Raw genomic sequence first — 24,284 nt, forward strand, 5'->3', positions numbered from 1 at the left:
AGGCCCTCCCGTCCTCTTTCTGGGGCAGAGGTTGGTGGGATGTCACCTATCCCAGCCAAGCCGAAACCACTGAGCTCAGCTACCTGGCCCTGAGGACCACAGCTCTTACGCTTGAGCAGCTCAGAGTTGTGTGATCAGCGCTGGGCCAGACGGGGAATGGAAAGCAGGAAGCACTGCAGCTCTTAGCCCAGGCAGCTATCACGCCCTCCTTGCTTGTGCTGTAAACTATGTATTTATTTTGTTCGTCTGAGAGAGATGAATATTTCTACATACAAAGGTGCCCAGCGAAAACCAGGATAAGTGATATTAATGTCCTATGGTCAGTATTATTGAACCTCGCAAGCAATAAACTTTATGAGTCGATAAATATTACATTTGCAACATAGTTAGCATTCCTTTACTGTCTCCAGCGCTTATTACACATTGTAACCGCAAGTCTACAATACATTATTCATATTTGGGGTGTCACCAAGTGATGGATTGCTGTAGGAGAGGCTGTCCTTTAAATAAATCAACAAATAAAAATGCAAATGTTAACATTTTCAGCCACAACTTTTCCCATCTTGTATGGGGAATGAAAATTCCACGTTGCCCTGACAGCCAGCAGAGGGAACAATGAATGAGAAAGAGGGCTGGCCCCGCCCAGGCCTATCACCACACGCATGTGGGAGGCTACAGAACTCTTCAGGGGTTGGTACCAAAAAATCCCTGTCCCCCTAAAGCATTGATGAAGCCCCACCCTGTTCCCGAGTCTTGGAAATAGCTGTGGGACCTCGGAGTGAAAGGGAGGGGCTCTGGTTCTCCTTGGTGCCTTCAGCAGTTTGTAGGAATGGCGAACAGACCTCTTGTCTTGCGCTGAGAGTTTGCGAGGAACTGAAAAGTAGTCTATAAAAAAATGCCTTTTCTACACTTTGAAATGCAAAGAATTCAGATCATCCTGATTCGGAAATCTGGAACGCAACCACTGCACCTTCCCACTAACTGATTGGCAAAGTCGCGGCCTTCTTTCCAGCTCTGCAGCTCGCAGACCAGCTGGCTCGTCGGCCACTGTGCGTTTGTAAGGCCAAGCTGATGCGCTGTGCCCGGTTCTCCTTAGCCGAGCGCTCATTCCTCAAGAAGTGCCCGATCATCCAGACTCAGCTGATCTGCAGTCCCCGGCTCAGTAAGAATCAGGCGGTAAACAAGAAGCTCCACAGCAGTTTGAACCTGGGCTTGTAGAACTCACCAAGTTGATACGGTCTATTCAGAAAACGTGTGCAGCGGATGGCCTACAAAACCCTTGCTAGGAAAACATTTTATTCTTTTTTACGCTTATCTGTAAACTGAAATGCAACCATCAAAAACACATTAAGATAGTATTAAAATTTTCATTTTAATCTTCCACAATAGGGAAAAGCACGGTTATGGCGGAAAATCCCATTTATCTCCTCTCAATGAATGAAGAAAGGTAAGCTGGGATGGGCCCTCCCGGAGCACGCGTGGCTAACCACTCCACCCCTGCCCCCAGCTCTTTAGAAACACTACTCATTGTGGGACACCGGCGAAATGCCGCCACTGATCACAACATTTAAAAAAATAAAAAGATCAAAAAGGAGGATTGGCGGAGGAACGGGGTAGCTCTCAGTTAATGTTTCTTTTGAATGCGAATGACCTTGAACATGGGGAGGGTTGTCACTGGTTGCCTAGTATGATAGGTAAGATGCTTTGGCGCCTGAAACACAAACTCAAATCGCTCCATATACTTGAGACTTTGCTTCCTACATTTTAAAACGGGGTGACGGTAGTACCACCTCACAGGGCTGTGACACACAATGGCTCGGCACAGTGCTAGGCACATCCCCACCCCCACCCCCGCACTCCCACCGAAACACACCCACTGCCATCGCAGTGATTCTAGCTCACAGGGACCCTACAGGACAGAACCTCTCTTCCCCATTGGGTTTTCAAAGCCGTAGCTGGGCACATCGTAGATGCTTACTAGATGGCAGTCATTACTATTATCCTCTGTGATAGGACTAATTCCCCATCTCAGATCCAGAATTAAAGGCACAAAATGAAGAACCAGGGCTGGAAAGCACACTGGCTTTAGAACGCCTGGGCCGGCTTCTGCGGCTCAGTCATTCTGAGGTGGAGGTTGTTTTCCCTGATTCTGAAGCTACCCCAAGTCCAAAGAAGAAAGGCTAGCATACATCTTTACAATCATCAGACTTGAGATGAGCACTTTAGACATGGTTCACTTGCAAAGCCAGTCATTGGAGAAGATGCTAAGAGGTCACCATTAATCATACCCCCAAGGGACGATAACACTAGCCTTTGAGTATTGCTATTCAAGTGCATAGATGGGCAGGAACGTGCTGGATATGGGAAAACTTAGCGAACATAGTTCTTTCCCTGACTCCAGAAGAGGCTGATTACATGATGAACCTCTCAAGATGTCTCTGAGGTAATGAAATGCTGACAGTCTTTTAACTGCTACGCGAGAGTGACTATAGTTCTGGAGATCAATTAGTGTAGTTAGTTAAACTTGGGGTCCAAGTACATAACCATTCTATGAAAAATTGGGATGGGCCTAGAAGATTTTTGAAGGCTAAGAGGATTTCCTGATGAAAGACAAAATTTATTCATTTCCATGGGAATCTTCGTCACTCTCCACGAACAACTCAGAACAACTTATGTATACATGTGAGGCACCCTGGTGGCGAAGTAGGTTACACATTGGGCTATTAACCACAGGGTCAGCAGTTCAAACCTACCAGCCACTCTTTGGGGGAAAATGAGGCTTTCCACTCCCTTAAAGATTTGCAGGTGAAATCCACAGCTCTACTCTGTCATAGAGAGTCTCCGTGAGTCAGAATAGACTCGATGGCCATGAGTTTATGTATAAAGAAAAGGGCTCTATGTAGTTCAATCTGGTCACATCTACATGCTTCAAAGAAAGTCCACTCTCTTGAATAGGGCTATTAGGAGTTCTCAAGATTTTCCCCTATGCTTAATAAATAAACCTCAGAAAACGATCTCATATGGAGAACATGAAACTAAGGAGGAGTTCACGAGGCTTACCGGGAGGTGTCTGGTTGGAATGACGATGTGCTCACAATTCCAAGTGCCTTTTGTCCTCCTGTTGGTATAGGTGATGTGGATGCATCTTTTCTAATTCCTGTCATTGCGCCTGTATGAACCATAAAAAGGAAATAATTTTGGCAACCAATAAAAGAAAATGAAAAACTCTATTCTGGGATTACTAGTGATTATAGGATCTCCAAACTTCAAAGGCAAGCTGAAGTAGTTAGTTTATTGTGCCAAGCTGGCCGATAAACACATGTGGGGTTAATTGAAGGGTAGAGAGATAAATGGCTCAGTAAGCCTCGCCTTGCTAGTTCTCGGGTCTTTTGCTTTCTGATGGTCGGAGCAGGGTGCAGCTGCCTTAGTCAGTTCCCTGCTTCAGCTGGCAAGGCTACCTTCCTGTAAGACATCCCCATGGAGAAGCCACATGGCCTTACCCTGATGCAGCCCTGGGTCCTGGAGCAGCTGTGTGGAGATCCCTGCCAGCCCTGAGATGCTTACACATTCACTGACTCAGCTTTCCTCCTGCAGTTGGCGTCATTGCGTTTGTTTTGTGAGATGGAGGAAGACTTTGTGGATTGGTGTCGGACATATGGGTTAATGTTGGACTTGTGGGCTTGGGCAGCACTGGGTTGGGATGTTTTCTTGATGGGCACTTAACCTTTATATAAAACTCTCTCTTATATATGACTTTCTGTGGATCTGTTTCTCTAAAGTACCTAGACTAATACAAAGCCATAGGGCACAGTGGAAGATGCTACTAAGATATAACTAAGCACCTCATGAGAATGGTTTTCTGACTGTAAAAGCTTAGGATCACACCTAGGTCTTATGGGACAACCCAGAGAATTGGCATAATATTGTTCACAGAGTGTATACTCTACACCCCAGGGTGGTCCGTGCTGTGTGGAGTGCTAAACTTTTGTGAGCGGCCATCTAAGACACCATAACTGATCTCTACTAGTCTAGACCAAGAGGGAAAGAGGGACCCAGAGACTGCGATAGGAAAGTAGTCTACAGGACTAGGAGCCAGCACCCATGGCCTCATCTACCTATGACCTCTGGAAGAACTAGATGGTGCCTGATAGAATCGGAGGAAAATATGAGATAGAACTCAAAAGCTATACAAAGTAAAAAACATTGCTACTAGGGCTACAGTTCCTATCTGAACAATTATTACAAACAAACATGTTTAACACAGCTCTGCAATCCCTGGGTAGCTACAGACAACATCTCTCAATGAGCCCGCCAAGTTTTGTTATGAATCCCTGGTGGTACAGTGGGTTAAGCACACATGGCGACAAAGGCCAGCACTGAGATGCTTCTACCATTACTGGATCCACAAGACTATCCATTCACTGGCCTGTGATCTTCCTGCATTCAGCATCATTGTGTTTTGTGAGTTTGAAGAGGAAGTTATAGACTGGTATCAGACATATGGGCTAATATTGGACTTAAGGACTTGATCTGGACTGGGCTGGGATGTTTTCTCAATATTCAGTTGCTCTTGTATGTAAAGCTCCTTCTCATATACATATCAGAGTCCATGAATTTGTTTCTCTAGTCTACCTGGACTAACACAATCTTCAGCATCCCTATCTACCTATGTATCCACTTGTGAATCACTGTTTGTCTCTGTTATGGCCATTATCCTTCACCCTTGTTTCTTGCAGGGTCTTCTTTGCCTTGGTCATGTTGTGCTGACCCTCCTCCACGACACTATTTTATTCATTGCCTTTCCCTTCACCATTACTAACGAGTATATTCTATCTAGTTAGTAATTCTTCCTCTACCAATCAAATAATTTCCCCCTGAAAGTAGATAATTTCTTGATTTGTTTTATAATAGTGGTCTCGTAAAATATTTGTCCTTTTGTTTCACTTATTTCATTCAGCACGACATCCTCCAAATTCATCCATGTTGTGAGTTGTTTCGTGGATTTGCTGCTGATCTTTATCATTGCTTATTATTACATCGTGCGCACATACCACAGTGTATAGACCCACCCCGCTGTGGATGGGCATTTGGGTGGTTTCCATCCTTTTGCCTTTGTAAATATATGATAATAAGCATGGGTGTTATGGCTCTTATTTCTTTGGGATACATATATACACCTAGGAGTATGATGGCTACATCATATAGCACTTCTATTTCTAGCTTCTTGAAGAAGCGCCACACTGTTTCCATAATGGTTGCACCACGTTGTGTTTCCACCAACAGGGTATAAGAGCTCCAGTCTCCCCAAAACCTCACCACCATTTGTTATTTTTTTTATTGATTAGTGTGAAAATCACTTTTGACAGGACACTTTTAACAAGTCAGTAAAAAAAATAATAAGTTCCAGGTATTTTATGTATATATTATATGTATATAATATACAATATTATGTATTACATACATAATATTATATATACAAATTCTTTAAAAAACAAGCAGTTTAATTGAGGTATAATTAACCCATTTAGAGTACAGTTTGAGAAATAGTTGTATATTTACACAGCTATGGACTCATGATCAGATTTTGAAAATGTTTTCATCTATTCTTACAATTGCATTTTGGACTCTTCTAGATTTCCCTCCCAGAGTTCCCTCCACCTCAGCTGCAGGCAATCCTGACTCTGTGTCTGGGGCTGCTCCTACCCATCTCCTGGGGATCACTACAGTTTTACCTTTTCTTGAGGTTAATTATTTTTATCATCATAAAAAGTCATTGCAATAGATACTGTTTATATGCTTTTAATTATAGATAAGGAAAATAAGCCGTAGAAGACTCCATGACCTCCCCAAGGTCAGGATGCTGGTAACGATGGAGTCAGTGTTTGTGACCACACAATCTGATCTGAGTTTTCACCATTCTACTGCACTGTCATAGTGAACGTCTGAGGAATTAAGAAGTGGGAGAGATCATATCTGATTATAGGATTTGGAAAGACAATGTACAAGGTGGAATTCTGATAAGGAATAAGGATCATAAAATGAGGACAGAGAGAAGTACATTAACAGAAGCATTAAATTAAGCTCAAGGCTAAACATTTCATTTATTTAGGAAATATTTATGGATCATCACTATGTACTGGTACCTGGCTAATCACTTTCAGTCACTCTATATGCATGATCTCATTAACCCTTACAAACATCCTTAAATTACATCATAGTCCTCATTTTATAGACATGGAAGTAGGCAGTTTGAAACGGCCAAGCAGCATGTCCGGTCTCACACAGCTCGGAGCTGGGCTGGTTTTGAATGCAGTGCAAGTCTGGATATGTCTCTGTATTGTAAACTCTTAACCATCATGCTACATGGCCTCAAAGATAAAATTAAACAACAGAAAAGAAAGCCAGCTTGGTCTCTGGAGAGGTTACTCTTGTGGCAGAGTTTCGAATTGCGTAGAGTCTGGAATTGAGACGACTAGCATAGCTGTCTGGAGAGAGTACTGAGTGGCGCAACGGGAGATTTAAACGGGCAAGCAGAACTTGGCGGTGTGCAAAAAGCTTTGCGACTGGCTGGCTGTAAGATGGGAGCCCTGGTGGTGTAGTGGTTACGCGTTGGGCTGCTAACTTCAAGGTAAGCAGTTCAAAACTGCCAGTCAGCTCAGAGAGAAAGAGACAGGGCTTTCCACTCCCATAGAGTTTCGGTCTTGGAAACTCACAGGAGCAGTTCTCTGCTGCCCTGTAGGGTCACCGGGTCGCCATGAGTTAGAATGGACCTGGTGGTAGGGAGGTGTGAGGGGTGAAGGGCCTGGCACATACGGGCACAAATCAGTCACTATCCCAGCAGACAGGAACATTAGACAGTCTATCTTAATTTTTCTGCTTTGATTCTTTTGTCAAAAGTTTGGGAGACAGCTAACATTTGATGGGGACCATTAAAGAGGGAATTCTCAACAGAGGGCGCAGGGACTCCCATAAAACCCACAGGTGGATGCCAGGAGAGTATGGCTGCCTTAGAATTGTAGGCACAACATGGGCATTCAGGTTCTGGGGGAAGGCCGCAGACGTCCATCAGATTCTCAAGGGACAGGGGGCTCCGTAAAGGTTGATAGTGATTTCTCCACGGCACCGAGCAAGTTTAATTACTCGATTTCTCAGTTCTCTAGCTTCTTTCCTTATTACACCTCCAGAGAAACCTACAATTAGCTTTTAATTGGATTGGTTTCTTCTATAAACTTTGATTTAATATTACCAACAATTATAGTTATGTATATACATAGAATTAGATGCTTCGATATACTTACATTCATAGATACACACATCCACACAAAGACAATACATGTTCTTAGTGCCTTTGAACAGATTAAAGTGGTGATAATTAACCATTAATCCTTGCCAAATCCGAGTTCTGGAGATTTCATCTAATTTCTTGGTTCTAAGACTTTATGATCCTGATCTTACAGTTAGGTTGCTGATCCACTTTCAGCTAAATAAACTTGTTTATGGTATGTGGTGAAGGTTGTTTATTTGAAAATGCCTTGTTTCACTTTTAATGTAAAAAAAAAACGTATCGTGTAGTTGCCAACTCAACACTCATTACAAGTACAATTCAGTGACATTCATGCCATTTACCGCACTTTGTAGGCAGCACCATTATCTGCTTCTAAATGACCCCCCAAGGCTCAGTGCCCAATAAGCAAAGACTCCACTCCCGGTAACCAATGAAACATTGGTCTCTACACATTTGCCTACTGTATGCATGATCATACAGCATTTACCTGTTAGTGACTTATTTCACGTGGCATAAAGATTTCATGAAATTCAGCACCATTTATGAGAAAAACTCCCAGCAAACTAAAGGAAGGTTCTTATACTGACAAAAGGCATTTATAATAAAAAAAAAAGTCACGATCAAGGTGAAAGACAATTTCCCCGATCCAAAGAGAAACCAAAGCATGAAGTCTACTTTTGCTATTAAATTTTCAACCTTATGACCCACTGCCAACTTATAGTGACCGGATAGCACCTAGGGCTTCCCCACTGCTACGAGGGCTTGGTAAAATAGACGGCCAGCAGAGAAAAAGAGAGGAAAAAGAAAGACTTTGACTAGGATGCATTCACACCGTGGCTGCAACAAGGAGCACAAACACAGCAATGATTGTGAGCAGGACGCAAGGTCAGTGTCTGATTCGCTTGTACGTGAGGTAGCGATGAGTCAGAGCCAAGTCAAAGGGCAGGAAATACTGACTCTGAAATTTCATGAAAGATGTACAAAACCTCTATCCTGGGAAGTACACAACACTGCGGAGGGAAATGAAAGACTAACCAAGCAGAATATGCCAAATTATGAAAGGCTCAAGATTGTTAAAACGTTCATTTTCCTCAACTTGATGGCTCAAGTGCTCATGAAGCCTCAATGCCAATCATTCCAAATGAGCACAATGAAGTATTCTAGAATCCTTCTTCTTTGCAATGGTATCCATAGTTTGTTGTAACTCACACACCTGAATGCCTCTGCATAATCAGTAAAATACAAGTAAACATCTTTCTAGTAGTCTCTGCTTTTAGGCAAGATTCATCTCACATCACCAACGATATCGCTTATTCCACGCTCTCTTCTGAACTGGATTTGAATTTCTTGCAGCTCTCTGTTGACGGACTGCTGCAGCCATTTTTGGGATTCTCTTCAATAACATTTTACATGTATGTTATATTAAGGATTTAATTTCTGTACTAAATACTGTTACATCACAATCCTGTACTCGCTGTGATCTACGAGTAGATGCTTAGATGGACCTATAGGGTAAAAGGTGTGGAAGGGAATTGTAACCAGGAATATATACGTGGGGTACCCTCCAAAACCTGGAATTTTTTTCAAACCTATGTATTTACATCTTTTTACAAAACAACCTTATCACCTGTGTTAGTCTGTGTTGACTAGAGAAACAAATCCGGCGACATTCATATGTGTACAGGAAAGAGCTTTACATACAGAGTAATTGTACATGGAATGTTAAGAAAACATCCCAGCCCAGTCCAGATCAAGTCCATAAGTCCAATACTAGCCCACATGCCCACCACTAGTCCATAAATTCCTCTTTAGACTCACACAGCCATGCAATAATGCCGAATGCAGGAATATCACAGGACAGTAGGTAGAAAGTCTTGTGGACCCAGTGGCAACAGAAGAAGCATCTCAGCATGGGCAGGGGTCTCTACGTGGCCCCTCCAGCACCCAGGGCTCTGGCTGCATCAGTGAAACTCTATCAGGCTTGTTGTCAGGGAGTGTGTGTGTCTCGCCTCCAGCGAGCTATTTATCTCCTTAGCACCTCCAAATGAGGTCATCAAGCTGAGACCTGATTGATGGGCTGAACTCCACCCCTTCCCTCTTAAATCTCAAATTGACAACAGACTATTTAACCACCGCATTACCTTCAAAGTACTCTCCACTACACTTAATACATTTGTCACATCTGAGATTCCATTCTTGAAAACATTTTCAAACTCATCTGTTTGGATGACAGCACCTTCCTTGTTTTTTCTTCAGCTTTTATATGTCTTCAAATCGCTGTCTTTTCATGTCCCTCTGCATTCGCAGAAACAAGAAGTCGGATGGAGCGAGGTCAGGTGTGTAACGTGCGTGGGGAAAGAAAAGTATGCTGTTTTTTGCCAAAAATTGACACACTGAGATGGCTCTGTAAGCAGGAGCATTGCCGTGGTGGCAAAACCAGTCCCCATTGGCCACAACTCAGGCCCTTTAGGTTGCACACAGTCATGCGATCTTTTCAGAACCTCTAAATAGAAAGCTTCATTAACAGTCTGACCTCATGGAATGAACTCTGAATGCACTATCCCCCTCACATCTAAAAAACAAATGAGCATCATCTTGATCTTTGATCTTTTGGGGGGTGCAGTGACGATGGCCTCTTCCATTAACTTTGTTGACAATTTCACAGCTGCATGATGTTCTCTTAAATTGGCCATCACATACCAAAAACCTAGGTTCCAGTTAAACTGCTTTTATGAAAAGTTTCACTGTGACAAGAGAGAACCTTCCCAGGTGATGCCACTGGGTGCACTAACTCAGAAGGAGTTGCTTGATACTCACCTAGCGGGGAAAAAAACTGTTCTATGAAAACTCCAACCAGCAGAGCTGTTTTCTGGGGTTTTTTTTGGTATGTGTGTGGTACCCCCTCATACATATGAATTGCTGAATGTAAAACTGATGATCCATGCTGTAAACTCTTCAACCGATTCATAGTAAAGGTTTATAAACAAAACACACCTCCTCCCCTCAATAAAAAAAAAAAAGAGGGACAAAGTGAAGTTCATGGACAATATAAGGTATATCCAAAGCACTCTAGGTCCTCGACATGAAATTTAGTGTGCCTCCAAGTTTTAGAGTACATGGAAGCAGAACAAACTGGAGGGTTTCATGTAATAAGGTGTTTTGGAAAGGTTTTGCACCCTGACCTAGGAATGGACAGCGCGGCGCTGAGCCCTAGGGTCTAACATTTTAGTGTTCTGTGGCCTTTGCTAAGCCATTGAACATAAGGGTGGGGGACCCCACCTCGGAGGGATCTTAGGAAAAAGAATCAGAGATTGCTTAGGAAGGGACCGTGCTAGGTGAGCCAGGAGAGAATGCTAAGAGTGCTGGTCCTTAGGGAGGAGATGCAGACAAAGTCTGTCCAGATGTACACCTTTCCTTAGAAAGGTCTTGACCCAAGTGGAGCCTTTCCAGGTAATGTCTTCACAGTGCCACACAGCTCAGTAAGAACAAGAAAAATATAACACTCCTCATTTCTTAAAGTGTACAAGAGGGCTTCAAAAAGTTTGTGGGAAAATTCCATATCTTTTCCTTACATTTGTCCACAAACTTTTGGAAGCCTCCTCCTCATTCTGAAAATACTGTGCATACTTTGCTTGCACAGTGTCTCTTGAGACACGCAGCACCAGGAGGGTTGGTTGTTGCTGCTGTTGTTTTAATTTTTTATGTGCTTACCTTCAGTAGAGTGAACAGGATGGCGAGGAGGAGGATGGGAGCGGGGAAAGGGGAGAGAGATGGATAATAAAGACTAATGGCCCTGCAGGAAATGGCCTATACAGTACTCACGACTGAAGGACAACAACAAAGGAAACAAAGGGTCAACAGAGAAGAAACGTATATCCAAACACCAATCAGACACATTAAAGGGGTAAGGCAATTAAGGAAGCAGTAAAGCAAGCAGTGTAACTTAAGCAATTCGTCCTAGGTCATTGCCTTTATGATAAGCAGGGCGGCCAAGCCAACGCAGCACACCTTGAAAAGTTTATTTCTCACATTTGGATGGGTGCTATAGTAAATGCCAACGCAGTCCCTTTGCCCTGTCCTGTATTTCACGCACACCAGTACTATCGGGACAGATTGGTCCAAAGGGGCAGCCTCAGCTCCTTCCAGTATCAGGTAGACCATAAGGTTGTTCATGGTTCTTAACTAAAACGGAAGAGAGGAATGCAAGACAGCTTTTCTCATGGGCAGACAAGAAAGCTAAGCCTTCCGGGGACTACCTTAAAACAACAATTCTCTTAAAACAACAAAAACATTTCATTTTCTTGGAACATGACAACCACCAACCTTTGTTAAAAAAAAAAAGTGGCGGGGGGGGGCAGTCAGGGCTCAGGGAAAAATAAAATCACGAGTGAAAACTGTTTCTGGAAACTTGGCAGAACTGTAACAGCTTTCTCTGGGTAAATTGATTGGTAGAGCAACATTATAAAATGACGATTAGGATGCATTGTGCACAACAGAAAGTGCTGAAATGTCAGCAGACTACACAGCAAAAAGTAATGGGTTCTGAACCCCTGTTAGTCAAAAATGATTTTGTTTCAAATTAGAAATTGATTTTTGGGGGACACAGCCCTTCTAGGCTCCCAGCTCCTGTAGCTGGGTCAGGAGAGATTAACCTCCACTCTAGCAGGGGCTGGCCTGATGACACCTTTCCCAAAACGCCTTTTCAATCGCTGCTTTCTAATGTTGTGGTGGTCTTAACCAATAACACAAGTTATTTGTCCTTTTGCTATTACGCCCTATCTCCCCCCCCCTTTCCCATTTTATTTTGAGTTGACGCATAACACAAATCTGTTGACAAGGTAGCAGAAGACTACGTTAAAATTATGCTTTGCGTTGGAACCACAGCACAATGACTAAGGATCGAGGGAGCGGAAGTCAGAGTTGTCTATCTCTGCAGGGCTACTAACAAACAAAGGGAAGATGACCGATCCCATACAGTATGTCTCATCAATTTCATTTCTATTTGTGGTGGCCTAGTCTAAACAAAAGAACCCCAATGGTGTTGGCATTCTGTTTTGGGCTGCTAACCGAAAGGTCAGCAATTCAAAACCACCAGCCACTGCTGAGGAGAAAGAAGAGGCTGTCTATGTCCATGAAGAGTTACAGCCTCGGACACCCATGGGCAGTTCTACCCTGTCCTGTAGGGGCCCTATGAGTCAGCATCGACTTGAAGATTGTGAGTCTGAAAAGAAGCTCCTAGGTTGGCCTAAAGCAATGGAGGTCTGTAGACCTTCTGCCTTCCGTCCAACTATATGTACTTGCGCTTTTGTTTCACATTGTTGATCCACTCCTTTCGGAAGCTCAGACTAATTAGCCATCTCTCTATTATTGTGTTAGTCCAGGTAGACAAGAGAAACAAATCCATAGAAACTCAAATGAGTATAAGAAAGAGTTTTATATAAAGGGTAATTGCACAGTAAGAAAGTATCCCAACCCAGTCCAGCCCAAGCCCATAAGTCCAATATCAGCCCATATGTCCGATCCCAATCTATAAAGTCTTCTTCAGACTCACAGAACACATGCCATGATGCCAAATGCAGGATGATCACAGGCCTGTGGGTAGAAAGTCTTTCAATCCAGTGGCACTGGAAGCATCTCAGAGCGGGCAGGGGTTTCCACGTGGCTTCCCCAGGTCCAGGGTTCTGGCTGCATCAGGGTAGGTCCACGTGACTTCTCCTTAGGGATATCTTGCAGGGAGTGAGCCTAGAGAGAAGTGTGTCTTCTTCCTCCAAGGAGGAAATCCTGGATTTCGCAGAATTCTCAGGAGAAAGCCATGCCCACACAGAGGCCTCATTGGTTATATCTTGATTGACAGGCCAGACTCCACCCCTTCACTTGTCATCCTTTCAAATTGACACCAGAGTTTGCAACTACCACAATTATCCAGAAGAGGATCGACCATTTCAACACCCATCAGAATTAATAGCAAAAACAAACAAACAAAAACCATGACAGAGGTGGCAGCAGGTGACTAAGAAAGGGAGAGACAGGACCTGCGAGGTCTCACAGCACACTGCCCTCTTCTCAACTATTACGTGTCAGAATGACTAGCCTAGAACGGCTCTAAAACGTAGGTTGCTTCCACATCAGCGGTGGGATGATGTGGGAAAAGAAGGCAAAAAAGAAAATGGTATGGATGGGGGAAAAGAGGTGCTGGCAGAAGAGGCCTGGGGACCAGCTTCGCTCTGCGGTGTCCTGGATAGCTCTTTTTCCCAGCGCTGCTCAGAGGGTTGCTGGACTAGATTAAGCCAACAGCCACTCTGGAACAACTGGGAGACACAATGAGAGCTGACTGCTTCGCTCAACATGTCACACGTTATCTATAATTGACTTCTTTCAAAGCAGCTGGCTACAACATAGGAAGCGTTGCTGACGTTTAGAAGACTACCAGGGAATAGCTAAGGCTCGTGAGGTGGTGCTGTAGGCACCATGTGGAGCCACACGTGGGTTTGCTCAATCGTCCCCCATATTTCATGTTAATTAAGGATGGAGTGTAGATGCTTGGGTTTACTTTCCTAGGAGGAGTTTATGTTCAATGTTTTGCCCTTTCTGACTGCTATTATTTTGTGTCTAGGACCATACACATGGCTAAATAATTCTAACGGTTCACTGATTACAGAAAGAAGGGCAAATGGGATTGTTTCATATCAGTATTCTCAGAGAAACACATGCAATCTACTGACCCAGGAGAGGCTTTATCTGTGGCCTTGCAGGCACGTGCCAGTGTGTCAACAATGTAGTCCATGAGGAGGGTTGTGGGAAATCATCTGGAGCCCATGGAGCCGTGGCTACCCACAGTGACCTGCCCCGAGAACATCTCATTTTCCTCCCCCAGCTTACCTCTTTGGGGTCTGCATGTGTCCTTCTTTGGACAAGTCCACAGGCCCTCATCACCCGTCTCTGGCTGAAACCCAACCGTTTTCTTCCCTCTCCTGGGCTCTCCACTGCTAGTGGACTCTTGGAACATTTTGATGGATGGTGATGTCCCAAGCAGCCAGCCATCCTGCGTTGACTTCAACAAACTGAAAAGGACAAACGTGAATGAGAGCATGCGAGGAGATACAGATCACACACAAGAGCTTACATTCAGCATGGATCGAAATGCAATCCACTCTAGTAAGAGTTCTAGTCTTCTTGTTCTTCTTGCTTATTAAGGTATGATTTAAACAATATCCTGATGGTCTACTGTGTGTCCTGTCACAGTAGATGGAGAGAAGAGAGGGTGTTGATCTTCATAAGCTTACAGTTGGAGTGGGGAGATGAGACTCAGATCTATGAAATTGCTAATGAAGTCACCAAGTCAAAGGAAGAACCAGAACATAAGTACCAAAAAGAAGCTAAAACAACACGTAGAGCTCTCAAACGTGTTCCAGGCACCAAACAAAAATGAGCACTGGGGACTAAAATGCCACAAATTTACCTTAAGATCCATTTCTGGTTCTCATTTTCAGTCATGACAGTATTTATTGTATACCTGATGTATATAAGGGATCGTGCAATCGTGCATATGGTGGAAGTGAACTCTGTCCTCACATAATTTCTTTAAAATGTCAACAAGGTAAGGATGGAATCGAACACTTGTCCACATGTTTTACCCTCTCCCTAACAAAATTCCTCTACATCTCATCATCATTTCAAGAAGAAATAGTCTTGTCTGTAGCCCTCATGATGACACCAGGCTCTTGTTTCCCAGTTCAGTTCTTCACAGACTCATGGCACTTTGGCTTTCCCCAGGACCCAAAGCAAAGTGCAAACTGAAGTTAAGAAGCAAGACTGGGAACTGGTAGATGGAACTACTCTAAAAGAAGATTCTAAACATGAATATGTCTGAGACTGTGTGGGACCAAAATGAGGCTGTCTGCTTCTGCGGAGAAGGCTGGCTCTGGAGGCCCCCGGCCAGTGCTGCGCTATCCTGTAGGGCCACACTGAGGGGAAGCCCTCAATGGGACTGGGTTTGCTTTGATTTGTTAGTGTAAAAGAAGGAGGATCAAACTCTAAACAAGAAGAAGCGAATAGAGCATTACTCAATTCCGTGAGCAGGATTCCCATCACACAACTCATCAAAGCCCCTGAGTTCCTGGTTAGTTTGGCCGGAATGAGTAGTAATAGTTGCTCCTATCAAAATTGATCAATACAAACTAAAAGTTGCACAGCCTATGAAAAGAGTGCAAATGCGCTTGACGCAGTGGATGTATGTATGGATGGATTGTGGTAAGAGCTGTATGAGCTCCCAATAAAATGATTATTTAAAAGCAGAAGAAATAGAAATTAGGAGCTATATGGTCATAATACCACCTTATATGGTCATAATGCCACATACTAAAGTCATGGACAGGCTCTAAGAAAAAAGAGGACATGGTCCAGGGTGAACTTTGAAAAAAAGTCTGGATCCATTTAGAGAACGAACTGTAAGTAGATGGATGAGAGAGCGGCTGTGCGCTGGGATCGCTATGGCTACAGAGGGGGATGTGGGACTGCAGTGGGAAACTGACACTAGTGGTCCAGAGGGCCCCCCGAAAAGCCTCGGAAGCATGATAGCGGTGCAGCGCACTGTACGGAGGAGAAGGAGATCCAGAGTTCCAACCTGGAGACAGCCATGGCCGTGATTGGAGACAGACAATCCCGGGAACAGAAAGCCAAGGAGGTGACAAAAGTCACCATCAAGAGAGAAGATCAGAGCTGATAGTGACAGAGGTGGAGCTCTCCAGAGCAGCCGAGTGGAGCCTGTGCTGGAGGATCTTACCGCACTAACCAACTGATTTGTGGATGTCACTGGATTAATTTATTGCAACAAAGATGCTTTTGTTTTGTTATCTGGGGCTAAAAACGTAGGTGGGTAAGTTGGAAGGCTGCAGCTCTGGTGAAAAACACACGATGAAAGTCTGAACTAGGGCAGCAGTTGTAGAATGGAAAGGAATGGACCATTACAAAATTATTTAGCATTTCAAATGTGCAGTGTCTGCTGAGAGTTTGGCTGTGTAAAATGAGGGAGAGGAGTCAAAAATGACTCGCTCGTAAAATGATTCAGTGCATGGCTGCCATAAGATAGGTTGGAAAATCAAACCTAGCCAACAGGTCCCTTGGGAGAGACCTGGGGCCTACTTCTGCCAAGATTACAGCCTAAAAGACCCTATGGGGAAGCGCTACCAAGTCACTTAAATTTACAGTGAGCTGAAAACCGACTTGATAAGACCAAAAACAACAACACAAGCAACAAGCATTGCAGAAAACAAGGTTGGGAAAATTAAGTGTAGTTTGAGGTACTTAGGAAGAATTGGATCAATTACTATGAAACTTTTATTTATATTTTACTTGACTGACTTGATTTTAGGGGTGGGGTGAGAGTTGAGAGAGACAAAATAGTGAAACCAAATGCCTCAATACCAGTTTTCTTTTAAATGGATGGCGTCTTACTCACTTGCAGAACTCCAATGACTAGGCCTGGGCAGGGCCTGGGCGATTGTTATCCTTTCTCTATCACTCATCCCCTCATTTAAAGGGCCTCAAAGCACAAGCCCACTGCCATTGAGCCGATGCCAACTCGTAGCAACCCTGTAGGGCAGGGCAGAACCTCCCTTGCGGGTTTCTGAAAAGTAATTCTTTATAGGAGTAGAAAGCTCTTTCTCCCTCTGAGCACTTGGTGATTTTGAACTGCTGACCTTGCAGTTAGCAGCCCAATTTGTAACCACTATGCTAATAAGGCCTTAGATCAGCAATTCTCAGCCTGTGGGTCGAATGACCCTTTCACAGGGGTTGCCTAAGCCCATCAGAAAACACAGAAAGGGCGATGCTGGGAGAGTGGAGGGTGAGTGGGTTGGAATGGGGGAACTGATTACAAGGATCCACATGTGACCTCCTCCCTGGGAGAGGGACGGCAGAGAAGGGGGGAAAGGGAGACTCCAGATAGGACAAGATATGATAAAAATAACAATCTATAAATTATCAAGGGCTCATGAGGGAGGGGGGAGCGGGGAGGGAGGGGGAAAAAAAGAGGACCTGATGTGAAGGGCTTAAGTGGAGAGCAAATGCTTTGAAAATGATTAGGGCAAGGAACGTATGGATGTGCTTTATAAAATTGATGTATGTATATGTATGGATTGTGATAAGAGTTGTATGAGCCCCTAATAAAATGTTAAAAAAAATAAAAAAAGAAAACACAGAAATATTTCACAATAAATAATTACATATTGTTTAGTGGTTATTCACTATGCTTTAATTGTTTAATTATGTTCAATTTGTAACAATGAAATACATCCTACATATTATATATTTACATTACGATTCATAACAGTAGCAAAATTACACTTATGAAGTAGCCACGAAAATAATTTTATGGTTGGGGACATTAAAAGGTCATGGCATTAGGAAGGTTGAGAATTACTGGTATATATGGATCTATCTCTGTCTGCCTGCCTAACTAACCTATCTATACTGAAAACCATGAGTTGACACCGATATCGCCAATTCTAAACTCAGACTACAGCATTCATTGTAGGTTTTTTACATTTCCACATATTTCCCCCAAAGTGAAAAAAATCTTTCTTTAAAAGCCCACACTTTTCTTTTTTTTTTAAAATCATTTTATTAGGGATGCATACAACTCTTATCACAATCCATGCATACATCAATTGTGTAAAGCACATTTGTACATTCATTGCCCTCATCATTCTCAAAACATTTGCTCTCCACCTAAGCCCCTGGCATCAGCTCCTCATACTTTTCCCTCCCTCCCCATTCCCCTCTCCCACATGAATGCTTGATAATTTATAAATTATTATTTTGTCACATCTTGTACTGTCTGACATCTCCCTTCACCCACTTTTCTGTTGTCCGTCCCCCAGGGAGGAGGTTATATGTAGATCCTTATAATCAGTTCCCCCTTTCTACCCCACCCTCCCTTCCACCCTTGAAGTATTGCCACTCTCACCACTGGTCCTGAAGGGATCATCTGTCCTGGATTCCCTGTGTTTCCAGTTCCTACCTGTACCAGTGGACATCCTCTGGTCTAGCCAGATTTGTAAGGTCGAATTGGGATCATGATAGTGGGGAGGGGGGTGGTGGTGGACATTTAGGAACTAGAGGAAAGTTGTATATTTCATTGTTGCTACATCACACCCTGACTGGTTTGTCTCCTCCCCATGATCCTTCCGTAAGGGGATGTCTAGTGGCCTACAAAAGTGCTTTGGATTTCCACTCTGCACTAGCCACCTCCTTCACAATGATATGATTTTTTGCTCTGATGATGCCTGATATCTGAAGCCTTCAAAATCTCGTGATCACACAGGCTGGTGTGCTTCTTCCATGTGGGCTTTGTTGCTTCTGAGCTAGATGGCTGCTTGTTTACCTTCAAGCCTTTAAGACCCCAGATGCTATATCTTTTGATAGCCGGACACCATAGGCTTTCTTCACCACATTTGCTTAGTCACCCGCTTTGTCTTCAGCAATTGTGTTGGGAAGGTGAGCATCATAGAATGTCAATTTAAGAGAACCAAGTATTCTTGCATTTAGGGAGTACTTGAGTGGAGGCCAAATGTCCATCTGCTACCTTAATACTAAACCTATAAATATAGGCACATAGATCTACTTCACCATCCTCATAAATATATTTACATATGTCCATGCCTTTATTTAGATGCCTCCTAGCTCTTTCCTCTATTTCCTTTGACTTTCCTCTTGTCCCACTATCATGCTCAGTCTTCATTTGGGTTTCAGTGATTCTTCTTGGTTACATTACCCTTGATCATGCCCTACCAGGCATCTCACACCCTCCTCACCACCAATTTGGATCACTTGTTCCCTTGTCCCTGGGTTTGTTAACACCACTGCCTTTCCCCCACCTCCCCCTCGCCCATGTCCCCCAAGAACTGTCGGTCCTGTTGTTTTCATCTCCATATTGTTTATCTAGCCTATCTGATTAAGTTCAGTAGTATGAAAACAATCTTCTATCCATATTGCTTGCAACTACCCTGCCTCTCCTGACACACACACTGCACTAAGTTGCTTGAGTCAACACATCTCTGCAGTGACATGACTGGAAAGAGTTGCCTCTTCAAAGTTGATTCCACTGTATTGATGTGGGTGGAGCAAAGCTTCTGAGACTTTCCAGTGATAATGTGGCAAGGCATGAAATGAGTAGAAACAGGTGCAAACATACATTAGTGACAGAAATAGGGAATGCGTGAAATAGGAATCTAGGAATTGCAAATTGTCTAAAATGAAATAGAAGGCATTAAGATCAATATCCTAGGCATTTGTGAGTTGAAATGAACTGGTATTGGATGCTTTGAATCAGAAAATTATATGATTGATTATGCTAAGAATGACAGATTGAAGAGAAATGGTGTAGTATTCATTATCAAAGAGAAGATTTTGTGATCTCTCTTTATGTATACTGCTGTCAGTGATAGAGTACTATCTATATGCAAAAGGAAGACCAGTCAATACAACGATGAATCAAATTTACGAACCAGCCACAATAGCCAACGACAAAATTGAGGAATGCTACCAACTTCCTTGGTCTAAATCTGACCAAACATGCAATCAAGATGTATTGATAATTAGGTAGTGACTGGAATGTGTAAATTGGAAACAAAGACGAAGGAAAAGTAGCTGGGAAATATGGCCTTGGTGACAGAAAGGATGCTACATCGAATTTTGCAAGACCAGTGACTTATTAAAAACAGTGAAAAGCTCCCAGAATTAATGGAATACCAGTTGAAAAGTTTCAATAAACGGATACAGTACTGAAAACACTTGCTAGTGTCTCCTAGGAAATCTAAAAGGTTTCTGGCCAAGTGAATACGCGCTGCATATGGAAGACATCCTGTCTGTATCCCGTCCAAGGAACGGAGTAAGGACATTATTGAACACGGTCATCGACAGTGTAGGGAAGTAACAGTTTGCTGGAGAGAATTTAAAAATGGTTGTGGCAGTAGAACTACAAGGAAGTGCCAAATATTCAAGTGAGGTGCAGAGGAGAATTTGGAACGGGGACAACATTGCTGACATCAGATGGTCTTGTCTCAAAGCAGAGAATGCCAGAGGACGTTTGCGTGTGTCTTCTTGACGCCACAGAGGCATTCATCAAGCAATGTGGACCATAATAAACTGTGGACAGATAACCTTGGGAAGACTGGGAATCCCAGAAGGCTTCAGTGTGTTCATGCAGGTCCTGTGCTTAGATCAAGAGAGAGTCGCTTGAACAAAGCAAGGGGATATTGCTTGCATCAGGTAAAGTTGTGTCAGGGTTGTGTCTTTTCACCATACTTAATCTACATGCACAGTAAATCATCTGAGACGTTGAACTATACAAAGAAGAACATGGCATCAGGACTGGAGGAAGGTTCACTAGCAACTTGTGAGAGCAGATGATAATCAGGAGCAGTAGAGCTATTTGCTGATGAAAATCAAAGGCTACAATCTTTACTATGGATTACAAGTTAACGTAAAGAAAAAGGTCCTAACAACTGGGTCAATAAACAACATCATGATAAACGGAGAAAAGATGAAAATTGTCGAGGATTTCATTCTACTTGTACCCACAATCAGAGCTCATGGAAGGAGTAAGGGGCCAAATGAAGGTTTGCTTTGGGCAAATCTGCTGCTCAACACCTCTTTTAAAATGTTCAAGTGAAAATGTCACTTTGAAGACAAAGGTATGCCTGCTGAAGGCTCCGTTGTGCCACGTCAAAAGCTAGACAATAAATGAGGAAGACTGGGGAAGAACTGATGTACTGCAATTATGGGCTGGTCAAGGAGCTCTGGTGATATGGTGGTTATGTTTTATGCCGCTAACTTCACGGTCAGCACTTGAAAGACACCAGCTGCTCCGTGGGAGAAACACAAGGCTTTTTACTCCCATAAAGAGTTACAGTCTCAGAAACTCACAGGGCAGTTCCACGCCGACCCTGGATTCAGAAACAATGGCAGTGAGATAGCTCAACAGATGAACAAACTAATCTGTCTTAGAAGAATTTAGAGCCAGAATGCTCCTTAGAAGTGAGGATGGCTCACATACTTTGGACATATTACTAGGAGAGACCAGTAAAGGAGGGGTCAGGAAAAGAGATGCGGACTCCGGACAAGATGGATTGATACAATGACTGTAACAATGAGCTCAAACATAACAGGACGGTATAAGACCCAGCACTGTTTCATTCTCTTGTGCAGGGATATACCATGTTCATGGATTGAAGCACCCCACATTTAAAAGAAATTAATTTTCTCTAAATTGATTCAATAAGAATTCCATTTCTTTAATAGAAATTGATAAAATGAATATAAAATATAAAGAATGTAGAGTAGCTGCAATAGTTTTTAATAAGGAAAACAAAGCTAGAAGATTTAGACTAAAATGAAGTAATTCAGATTTAATGGCATTCATAGAAGACTGGACATACAGATTAATGGAATAGAAGTCCTTAAGAAAGAGAGTGTGTGTGTGTATGTGTGTGCACACACTCATTTGATTTTTGAAAAAGCATAAGGTAATTCAATGAAAAACAAAAGATGTTTCAATAAATGGTGCTTAAATAACTGAGTATCTGAACGGAAATAGAATGAGCCATGATCCTTAATTCATAACTCACCCAAAATGAATTCTAAGTGGACCATAGACTTAAATTTAAAAGCCAATACTGTAAAACTTCCAGAGGAAAATACAGTAGAATATCTTGGTAAACTTCTATCAATATTAAAAATTCCTGTTCTTTATAAACTCCATTAAGGAAAGAAAGTCAAGTCACACAGTTGGAGAAAATATTCACAGTACATGTCTAATGATGCTTTTGTATCCAAAATAAACAAAGAGTTTTTATTCACTAATTGGATTTTTTTCCCAATTAAAAATAATTTTAAAATGTGAATAGATATTTGACACATTTCAATAAAGTTGGTTCAAAAATAGTAGAAGACAAACTTCACCAAATAACCTTTTAGATATGTTGAGCTATATGAAAATTAGTAACTATATAAATGATTTCCCAACGATATCAGCCCAGTTAATAAACTGATCAAATATTTACTGGCCTGTATTTTGCACCATTCACAGTGCTTTGTGCTATAAAGTAAACATCTAATTGTCAGACCATCTTTCTGATCACTTCACACAGCCGAGACAAAATGTGTAGAAATCTCATTGAGGGGCTGTGATCAATAGAGAACAGTAGCATTCACACAGCTGCATGGAGTTATTAAGAATAGTTTTTGGTTATTCTTATTTCACATCCATTGGCACTGTTACATGACAGTAACATGATCAAAATCTGGAGAGTAAAACAAAGGGTGTGTGTCCGGTAAGCCGAGGGCATCCAGAACTGCAATATTATACACATGTAAGTCACCCGTAAGTTGCTAAGGTTATAATGAAATGAAATGTATCCACATTATAATATCATAAACTACTAAATGGGGAATTTTGAGTGTCCCTGATTATAGGGTGGAGAAAGGACAAACATATTCCATTTTTCAAATTCACTGAAATTCTAGCAATCCAAAGCACCTTGAACTTTTCTATTTTGCCCAAATCTCATATCGCGATATAGTCTGTCTGAGTTTGAATGGCAAATTTTAAATGTCATTCAGGACCAATTGAATACCACTTGTATTTGCATTCCTTAAAAAGTAGAAAAACATTAACCTTTTGTTTTATTGAATTAAAATGCCAAGGAAATGCTGATGTAGTCTTGGGAGGCTGGAATACTTTTACAAAGAAGAATAGCTGTCATTTATTAAACACAAAGAACAATTACTTGATAGGATGCCTTCTGACAAAAAGCAGATTGGTATTCTCATCATAGAAAAGGCATTATAAAAAAAAATCTAGCCTGGACCTCTGAGACGTGAATAATTTAAAGCTGCATTTGCTGCAATTTGAATTTTTCTTTAGGGAGGCAAAGTTAAATACCTTTAATTTGTTCTAATTATTTCAAATTTGCAAGTTAATTATGGCTGATCATTAAATAACAAAAAGGACTATCGTCTCCATAGAGTTTTACCTCCTACCTTCTGCATTACTTAAGCTCCATTTCAGTATGCATGAATTAACTTTCTAAATAATCACACGGTTTGACTAAATGGCTCAGTAAAATGAGCTCTAATCCTCAGAATAAGCATTAATGGACATTAGAAATGCTACTGGGACTCATGTTACTTACATTATAAGTATTTCTAATGGGGCCTTATTTACTAATCTTTATGTACTGTTCAAGTTAGAGCATCACACCGATGCATTATTCTGCTTTAGTGGAGGAAAAGTCCAATTTTTGAGACAATAAAAACAAATGTCCATTTAACATCAACTACATTCATTTTAAAATTAATGTAGGGATGTGATGATGGGATTTAATTTGCTTTAGCCATTCATGTCAATGAATCAATCTAGCAAAAATGGCCTGCTTGGTCTGTAAGTGGAATATTATAGATCCAGAGATGTGCTAAATGACTCAAGTAACTAAAGAAGGTCTAATAACAGCCCAAAGCGAGTGCTTCAATTCCACCTGCTACAAAGAAAGAATGGTTTCTTGTGCTATGCTAGTTTCACGTTAACAATTCTGTGCATACTTGTCCATCACTGAATATGAAACCAGATGTCTGTCACACAGCCATGCTGCTCAGAACTTGAGCAACAAAAAAGAAATTTCTCAACATCTCAATTCAATTTCCATATTCCTAGAGATGGATCTGTCAATGCACAAGATAGTCTGAGACAAGAGCTTAAAGAGAAAAAAATTTAATACATGGAAGATTTCATATACTGTCAGATCTTTCGATTTCCTCACTCCAAAATCATCAACACAAACCTGGCTTCCACATATTTAAGGGTCAGTGGTAGAAGTCTTGCCTCCCATGTGAGATACATGGGTTTAATTTCTGGCCAATGTATCTCACGGCTGTCAGTGGAGGGTGACGGAGTGCTACAATGCTTAACGGACTTCAGAGAAACATCCATAGTAAGACAAAT

General features: G+C 42.2%; 1 protein-coding gene across 3 annotated transcripts in view; it reads right to left on the reverse strand.

Moving 5' to 3' along the window:
* KIAA1328 (KIAA1328 ortholog) overlaps positions 1-24,284 on the reverse strand; it is a 260,762-nt gene that overhangs the window by 29,435 nt on the left and 207,043 nt on the right. For all 3 annotated transcript variants that reach the window (XM_075532526.1, XM_075532527.1, XM_075532528.1), the window contains 2 exons: positions 14,165-14,346; positions 3,061-3,169 (listed from right to left, as the gene is read on the reverse strand). In XM_075532526.1, the coding sequence (XP_075388641.1) occupies positions 3,061-3,169; positions 14,165-14,346 (291 nt within the window). The remainder of the gene's footprint in view (positions 1-3,060; positions 3,170-14,164; positions 14,347-24,284) is intronic.

Source organism: Tenrec ecaudatus, chromosome 15 (genome assembly GCF_050624435.1).
Source record: "Tenrec ecaudatus isolate mTenEca1 chromosome 15, mTenEca1.hap1, whole genome shotgun sequence".
Classification (NCBI taxonomy): domain Eukaryota; kingdom Metazoa; phylum Chordata; class Mammalia; order Afrosoricida; family Tenrecidae; genus Tenrec; species Tenrec ecaudatus.